This window comes from Gavialis gangeticus, unplaced genomic scaffold, assembly GCF_001723915.1.
Source record: "Gavialis gangeticus isolate Ggan-Ray unplaced genomic scaffold, GavGan_comp1, whole genome shotgun sequence".
Classification (NCBI taxonomy): domain Eukaryota; kingdom Metazoa; phylum Chordata; order Crocodylia; family Gavialidae; genus Gavialis; species Gavialis gangeticus.
The window spans coordinates 23,286,697-23,295,950 of NW_017729009.1; the positions used below are offsets into that span (position 1 = coordinate 23,286,697).

The 9,254-nt window shown below is 40.5% G+C and overlaps 1 protein-coding gene across 1 annotated transcript in view; it reads left to right on the forward strand.

The window, feature by feature from the left end:
* The window catches only part of ATP9A (ATPase phospholipid transporting 9A (putative)), a 127,543-nt gene that overhangs the window by 75,674 nt on the left and 42,615 nt on the right, over positions 1 to 9,254 (forward strand). The window contains exons 12-14 of the mRNA XM_019509770.1: positions 537 to 679; positions 1,322 to 1,434; positions 4,763 to 4,975. Coding sequence (XP_019365315.1) covers positions 537 to 679; positions 1,322 to 1,434; positions 4,763 to 4,975 — 469 coding nt within the window. The remainder of the gene's footprint in view (positions 1 to 536; positions 680 to 1,321; positions 1,435 to 4,762; positions 4,976 to 9,254) is intronic.

Genomic DNA, 9,254 nt, shown 5'->3' on the forward strand with positions numbered 1-9,254 from the left:
AACCCTCCCCAGCAAAAGGTTACCTTCAATGCACTTTGCACACTCCTTTAACAAGCACAGGCAGGTAAAATCCTATCCTATGAGGTAACTAAATGGCCTAGCAAAAGGAAAAGCCAAAGGACTGGTCAAACATGAAATAGAGACTGGGTTCTGCCATTTTTAGATCTGTCTATGTGCACTAAACTTTTCCACAATTACAGGTTTAAATTAATTTCCAATCACTTAGACTGGTTTATGTGCATACCTGGCCTGGATGTTTATGCTCTGTCGTACTGACTGGATTTTGGCAGCTCACTTGCAACCAAGCAAGAACCTGTTTAGTTTCCCTCGCTTCAGCAGTGTTTAAATGGAACTAGTCACAGAGAAACCTTTCTTACGGCAGGCATTTTTAATATAGGAGGACTGCCCTTTTACTACAGCCACTTCATATGGCAGCTCATGGTGGTGATGTCATCCAAAAGTTTTAGAGAAAAGTCTGCATTTCTCTCGGAGCCATTTATCAAATTAAGCTGGGTTTTTTTTCCTTCTGTACACAGTTTACGTGTAAACCTGGACATGGGGAAAATAGTCTATAGCTGGGTGATCCGTAGAGATTCCAAAATTCCTGGGACCGTGGTTCGATCCAGCACTATTCCAGAGCAACTCGGAAGGATCTCCTATTTGCTTACAGACAAAACAGGTGTGCAGGTAGATGAGTTAGCAGGAATGGATGATTTTTCTCTCTTACTGATCTGTTGTGGTTTTCCTTACCCTCTGTTAATCTTTTGCCTCTATTCTCTGATGAGTAGATGATGAAATAATTTTGGTTCTTTAAAAAGTGCTTGTTTAAATGGTCATCTTCGGCTTAATAGTGAATATGCTTAAAAGTAAGACCTTGTGAACAGAAACCAGCCATCATTCCAACAGCTACTATCTCAAACTGTGCAGCTCTGGCTGAGGAACACAAAATTTCAGTGTGAAATCCTGGCCTCACTGGAGTCAAAAGCAACGCTCCTATTGGCTTTGACAGGGCCAAGATTTCACTTTGCTTGTGTGGAGCTGAATGGCACTTAGTGAGTAATCTCATTCATTTTAATCGAGTGCTTGCCAAGTACCTTCTTCTCCTTGTGGGAATCTAGTCACAAGTATTGTCTTTTTCTCTAGCTCCAGACTGCACTAAGAGTCTATTATAGCACCCAGGTCAGCTTTTGTGCTCAATAGAAATTGGTCACTCTATTCCGTCCTTTCTCCTTTTAGTTGGGGCATAGCAGGGCACAAGGCTTTCAGAGAGAAAAGATCAGCCAATGCTCAGACATGGCCTATAGTGTTGTTTCTGTTACAGGAACTCTCACGCAGAATGAGATGGTTTTCAAACGACTTCACCTTGGAACAGTAGCTTATGGTCTGGACTCTATGGATGAAGTACAGAGCCATATATTTAGCATATATACACAGGTAAATTCAAGTCAGATTACTGAATTATTTTTAAAAAATTGCGAATTTGGATGTCCATACTACGTACATTTGATCCATACCAAATATCTTTTCTAAACACTGTTTACAGGTCTGAAATGCCTTCCGCAGCATTTTTATATTATTATTTAGAACTGTTTAATCATAGCTAAAGATACTGTGACGTGATCAGTATGTAAAACTGCATTGTCTTACAATATGCCACACAGCTTTTCTTTTCTTCCTCCTCATAAATTTGCTAAATGAATTAAAGGACTATAGGATTTATTCCTTAGCTTCCTGTCATGTGAAGGTGGTCACATCTTATGCCCGTGTGTATTCTGAAGAGAGTCCAAAAATCATAAACGCCAATCTGTGAAATATAACTATATATATTCCACTTCCCTAGATTTGAGATGCTGTACAAAGCTTTAAAAGTGAAAAAAGCCAAAAAAAACCCAACCCTACCCCAAAAACAAAAAATCCCCCCAATAATTTAAAAAATCAAAAAAAAACAGTCAAGGGGTGGGGGGAGAGAGAAAAATCTCCTTTGCAGTATAATATTATGATCCTTAAATTGATACATGAAATTGGTTTGCATTTTGAGCGCTTTTACCTATCAGAAGATGTTCTTTCTACTAAAATGGAAACTTTCCAGTAAAATTGGGCTTAAGTAAGGTAGTTCTCATGGCAAGAAAATTGAAAATGAAAGTGGTTTTTTTTTTTCAGATGAGAAAATGGTAGTGGGGGACAGGGAAAGAAGGGCTCTTTTCTAAACTTGGCGAAAATGCAAAAAGACCATTTGTTCCACTAGGGAGTGTTTTCAAATTCAGTAAAAATGTAGTTTACCAAAGTTTAAATAACTGAAGTCACTTTTAATGCTGATGAGAGTTTGATATTTCTCTTGGCTTCCAATGGATTTTTCAGATGTTCATACCAAATATTTAAGTTCTCCTTTTTTATTAAATGCAGAATGGGTTTCTCTTTCTCTAGCCCAATACACTGCTAAGTTTGGGGGGGAAATATTTTGGTCATTAGGAAGCTGTCAGTAGCTAATGATCTAGGTTGCATTTATATTAATGCTGTTTTAAAGATTTAAAGAAGAATAGTAATGTGATCATCAATAAAGCATTACTCTTTTTTTAATGGCTATTAATAAGATTTCTTTCCAGCCATCAGAATGTCCTGCAATTAGAAATACCTTTGCAGTGAGTTATTAATTAAGAACAGAAGTCTCTGTCTTTACTGACTGCTGGCTATTCCCATTTGTAAAATGCAACCCTGCAGACATATTCTGTGGAGTCTGGCAACAGATTAGTGGGCCTGTGTACATCAAGGTCTTAATGTCAACCACCTCTATTTCTTATTGTTTATGGAATTGCTTTGCATGTGGCAGAAGTATTTTCCATATGGCTTGTATTTCTCCTGCCTCCTTCCCCCCGCAGCCAAATACCCACTGCAGCCAACTGATACCTTCCTTGCACATTGTATTTGCTTTCATTTTGCCTTGAAACAGGGGTCAGCACCCTACAGCCTGTAGGATGGATCTGGCTCAGGGAACCACTGGATCCGGCCCACAGACATGGGGCTTTGGCTGCAGACGCTCTCCCCATGCTGTTGCAGGGAAGAGATCTGGCCGGGGGCTCTCCTAGTGTTACCCTGGAGGCAAGCGGCAGCAGTGGCTGTGTCCTAATGCCCACATGCCCCCATCTGCCTCTGACTTGGGGTGGGGAAAAAGGTTGCCTACCTGGAAAAGCAGGAAAAGTTGCCTTCCACTTTCTTCAAATGTAGAATCAAGGGGCTCTTTAACCTCTCCCTCCTGAAAAGTTAAAACATTAAATATAGTCCTTTTGTCCCTCCTCCCCAAACACTTCGGGGACCCCCGCAAAAACCGAACCAAAAATGCTCTGAACTGAACAATTTGGAGCGTGCGCATGGCAGCAGAATCAGTGTTCAGCCATTTCCTTTGAACCTGAGAATCTCTTTTCAGTAGTCGCTTTCCCCTGTGCAAATTGTCAGGCCATTTCCCTGTCCTCTCACCAGGCAAGTGAGAGCCAATGGCCATTTGGTGTTTCAGGCTGCTGTCTTCATGTTACATCCATGAGTGTGCATCTCACATCTGCCTTTCTGCCTCTTGGTTACCCTTGCCCGTTGAATGCTTCACAATCAGTGTGTGGATGTTTGTAGGTGCAACTTTCAGTTGCCACAGCTATCTCAGTTTTTTGCTCTTTGGTTTTCAGAACCTTTATAAGATGTGACCTTTTCTGTGTTTTGGCTATACAGTTGGGGTAACATCTCTGTCTGCATGGGGAGGAAATGGTGGTTACTTATTTCCTAAAATAGTATTATTCAAGACAGAACACCACATTTAATGGACAACTGGTTGGGTCCAGTATGTGAATCATGCTGTATCTGAGTCTAAATGTACTTTAAGGACTTCTCCATTGCTACTGATTTTTGATGAAAGGCACTCTGATCTTACAGCGATAAGTGGCAGTATACATTTTTAGATTAGGCACTAGAATTTTGAAGATAGCATTTAATTGTACAAAACTGTGCAATAAAAATAACTTCCCATAAATCTTGTGTGCTTATAATTAAGAGGTTAGATTCTTCATAATCAGAAGCATTTGCTAGTAATGATTCCCTTTAAACTGTAGTTCTTAGTCATTACTCTTATTTTTACCATGCCATGCCCTTTGACCTGGAAGTGAAACTTTTGTCCTCTTGACATTAAAGGTTAACAGAGCAGGAAACTGGATCACCGTGTGTCCCTTCTTTGACCAGCATAATTTAGTAATTGTGTAATTATCTGAGGACTCTGATACTAAAAATAGTATTAAAAATTAAATTAATGAAATTTAAATTTCTGGTCCCATGTAAGCCCATCTGCTTTCAGCAGATGTGTTCATTCATATGAAATCCAATTCATTTTAAAGCATCAGAGCCACTGATATTTTCCTGAGTAAAATATGGTTTCAGTGGAATTCATGATCTCGTGGCTATTAGTGTCTGGTGGATCTGCAACAGATGGTCCTTGTCATTGCTGCTGGGCTGAAAGCTCCTGGCTAAATATTTGAGAGCTATTTTTTTTTCCCCACCAAAGCTATGGTTAAGTAAATTGATATTCATTTAGTTTCCTGTGAATAGAAGATTGTCCCCTGGTCAGTATGCACAAAAAAGGATGCCCCAGTCAAGAAAATATCCCAAGATACTGGAGAAGTACATCTGTACTGATACCATGTGTGTGGTTTTAATTGAAGTAAGATCCCTAATTGGAATCTGCTTTCCTTCCCATTAAGAGCTTTTTTGTGACGTTCTTTTTCTTTAGCAGCCACAAGACCCCCCTGCTCTGAAGGGGCCCGCTCTAGCCACCAAAGTACGGAAAACCATGAGCAGCCGGGTTCATGAGGCTGTGAAAGCGATTGCCCTCTGCCACAACGTGACACCAGTGTACGAGTCTAATGACGTGACGGATCAGGCTGAAGCTGAGAGACACTATGAAGACTCATGCAGGGTGTACCAGGCTTCCAGTCCAGATGAGGTAAAACCTGCTAGAAAAGCTGTTGTTTAATTTGTTCTCCTCTGGGTAAAAACAGACATAGGGATTATCTGGGTATATAAAGGAATTAAAGGCCAGCGTTTTGAATACATCAAAATAGGTACGAGCGAATCATTTACACACATGGCTTGAGTTGGCAATTAACTCAAATTAGTCATGATTGTTTTGGAAAAAAGTGCTCGCTCGAATATCTCACAGGTACTTAAAGTGAGACAATGGACTTGTCTATCTGTACAATTCTGGGATAAAAGCCTTTGTCCTGAGAGAAATCCAATGTCTCTTTTTATACGCTTTTAGCTCAAGGCGGGCTTACTGCACTCAATTCAAGCAGCCCTCAAAACCCTCCATCCATCAGAGTGGAGCTCTCTGCTGGTATATCGGTGCCAAATTTTGTTCCTTGCCTTCATCCTCCCACCTCTGTGAATTAAGTACTCTTCATTGCAGAACTACCGCAGGGCACTGACACCTCAATAAGCCTAATCTCTCCACTGCAAAGCCCTACTTGTGGTTTAGGTAGATCTGGGGACATATACCATCTTTTTTTGTTTTGTTTTTTGTAGTGAGATGCTCTGATTGTTTCCTTACCAGTTCTGATAGACTTTGTTCGTTGGGAGGTGAAGTTAGTGGTTATGGGAAGGCATTTGAGTACTGTCAGACTTCAGCGACTTAGCCTGCATTCACACTGCTGAGTGGGCAGTAACCCATACCCCTGACCACAGGACATAGCCCAGGCTTAAAGGGATCTGGTTTAAATCTGCAGTGAAGAAATAACCTGTGGGTGCATATGGGCCTGCGCTGCACCTGGTCTACATTCACATGGCTTGAATGTAGATCAGAAGTAGCATATACAGCCATTGGCTGGTCCTGGGAGCTGCGTGGCAAAATTGGTGCAAGTAACTCAGTGGGGAATGGGGAAGGAGTGGGACTTGTGGTCTATGGGAGGGTTGGTGGGTCCATGGGGGGTGGTCTGCACGACAGGATGGGGGGTAGAGGGCAAAGAGCTAAAAAAAGCCCAGTTGGGGTTGGGCGGGGCAGGGAAGGGGCTGGGAATAGCACAGCTTCTGCATGGGGCAAGTGGCTGAGCTTTTCCAGCCATGGACCTTCACTGGGAATGGTGTCTAGAGGTGTTCATGAGATCAGGTTAACCCCTACATAGATTGATCTAACCTGATCTTGATCTAAGTTATCAGAGCACCTGCTTAGGTGAACTAATTAAGATTGGGCATGCCATTTTTGGATGATTTAAGCCCTCTGTGTGCCTGTAGAAGTGGACCTTTAGAGTGACTGAACTCTGGTTAAGTCAGTCTAAATGTAACGCCTATATGTACCATCATCAAAAGACTGGTAACAAAAGCAGGGTACCTCATTAAAACATTTAAAATGTTTCCTATTCATTCAAAAAAGCGGTGAAGTTATTACAGGGAAGTAAGGATTACAGGGTCCATGCTGTATTATCTACAAGCTACTTCTTACCACACAAAACAGATCCTTTTTTTCTCCAGTAAAATTCTTTGTCCCCTCTGACAAAGGGTACTTGTGCTACCAAAGCAGCGGGGGTGAATGTGCATTATAAAAATGGCTGCTTCTGAACTGTGACCTTGGTCTGTGCTCTACTTGCTCCTCTTTCTCTCGTTTAAAGGGTTACTTTTTGTGATTCTGCTCTACAGGAGCAGGGAAGTGCTTTTGGGCTGAAACGGATCTGAATTGTTTCTTATGTTTTGTGATCAGAACCTGAAGGTTTTCTTAGTGTGTGCATACATTTTCCGTTTTTTACCTACATTGTAGTAAATTGTCAGTGAAATCTGAACTTTTTTTCTTTTTACAAAGACTCCTGCTTTAGAATTTTACCAATGTGGCTGCAGCCCGTGCTGTTTTTATTGTAACTTTTATAAATCATCTTGCTGTAATCATGTTTTAGCCTACACTTGCTTGGTTGTTTTTTTTTATCGTGTGATGATTTGAATGGTGACTCGCACTCAGTCTCAGAAATCAGATTCTTCCACACTGAAGAAATCTTGTCTTTGGGTCTCAAAGGTACAAATATCAGTCAAACATCTATTCTGTGTCTCACAATAGGAGGTACTAAATATGAGAACAGCACTAGTTAAGTCCTTCAGAAAAGTGTGATGCTGTTAAATAGCCTTCCCTCTAGGAATCCAAGAAAGTCTTTAACAGGCGTCTAAATCCTACCTTTGAAATTCTATACCAATAAAATATTACCGTGGCAGGAAAGGTCAGTTTATTATATGAGCACAAAAACTTGTATTCTTTTTACTTTCGAATGGTGAGGGTAATTTCTACCAGTTGGCATAGGATTCATTTCCTGTAACAGAAAGCAGGATTTCCTAAATTTGTTTCCTGTGCACATTCCCAGTTAGAACTCTTGAAGTATCTGTATTCAGATATCGGTTACAGCCTTGGGGCTCTGTGATTGTGTCAGTTATAGCCATACAGTAACTAACAGGGGAAATGAAATAGATATAATCTGATCAGAGATAAGTGTGCCTGAGATTCTTGGGCAAACAGTCTTTAACCCTGACAGCACTCCAGAGCTGCCAGGACATGAAAGGGTATACTGGTCAATTGACTCCTGTTGTTTCCTATGTGCCTGGGCAATCTAGATGGGGCATTTGAAGAGCAACTAATAATAAGCAAGGATCAATTTGTCTCTCTTTAAAATGAAACTTGTTAATCAATATTTGTTTTGGTCATGGCTTGGGCCATGTAGTTATTGGAGAAAGTAAAGTTAAAGGAGATGAACTATAGAGTTGCACTAGCAGTGCTGACTTATGCATAGCAATAGCTCTAACTTTACATAGATGCAGAGAGCCAATATCCAGGGAGATTGCTAGAGTGCAGTAATGAAGGCTTCCTAGATGTATTGGTTGCTGTTCAGTACTAAGGACGTATTTGCCTTTCTTGGGCTTATATGAGATTTCTGAAATAGCTGTGTCTTGTTCTTCTTTTATATCTAGAAATAGTTTTCCATGGAATTTTCCACCTCGGATACTTCTCTCAGGTAGCATGGCTGTTACTTAAAGCACTTCTAGAGAACATTGATTACCCATCTCTTATACCCAGAAAATATACTACTGTTTTCTGAGGGAGATTCCTGTACAACAGGGTATTCAAAATCCGCCTGGCTGAAGGGCTATATATCATTATTGTCACTATTATTTATCAGCGTTAATACGCAGCCTAGAGGCTAGGTCCCTTCCATGTTAGGTGTTATACAAACATGGTTATTTTAGTATAGTTAGTAAAGCTAATAGAAAAACTTCAAAGTTGAAGAGTTGTGTCCATCCGCACCCCCATCCCCATCCCAACAATTTTTTCGCTATAAATTTTTGTAAGCTGGAAACTATCAGTCAGTTCCCTGTCCTGGAGCTGAATGCTTTCCATCTGGGATGGGATTAAAGGTTGGAAAAAGGAGTTGATCTAGGATTAGAAAGTTGGCATACCACAGCAGGGGAGAAGATTTGATGTGTTCTTCCCTTGCCCAGGTTTCTGTTAGGTATTCACCCCCATGAGTTTGTGTTATGCTTTTTACTGGTTTATAGCCCATATAAAAATGACATGCACCAAGGTAACTCTCATCGGATCTATTCTATCCAGAAGGAAGGGGGCTTTTAAAAATATATTCTTGCCTGCCTTCATGGGCTGAAAAGGTGATTCATGTGTCTTCAGAAAACTGAAGCTTTTAAGCAGCATGAAGATGCAAGAGAGTTACAGTAGTGGAATATCACTGGGCGATGAAGTGCTGGGACAGAGTGAGATCAGGTCAGAGAAGAGAGGCAGAAAAAAACTTTAAAATGCTCCAACCCATGTTACTTATTAACCAAATCTACAGAAGCCAGAGCTCAGACCCTGATCTGGAGGTTTGTTAAGACAGGGGACAAGGCAAACGGCAACGTCTAACTGACCTCCTTTATGCTCTGGGGATGTTTTGGAGAAAGTTTGGAAAGAGATAAGCTTGAAACAGCTTTGGCTTTGTTCTCATCTTTGAAAACAGGCCTACAAAAGTTGCTGTGAATAACAGACAGATTAAGAGGTTTTAACAGTGAAGCCAATTTACCTGAAATTTCTTTTCATGTTTGATGGCTTTTTTTTAATTAGAAAAATGTTGTTTTTCACTTTTTGCATAGCTGCGTGTGAGTGAAAAAATATATGTAGTTCATTGCCGTTGGACTAGATTCCATTCGTAACTTACTGATGTTTTCATGTCTGATGCACTTTTTAAGAAATTTATATTGAATGTATT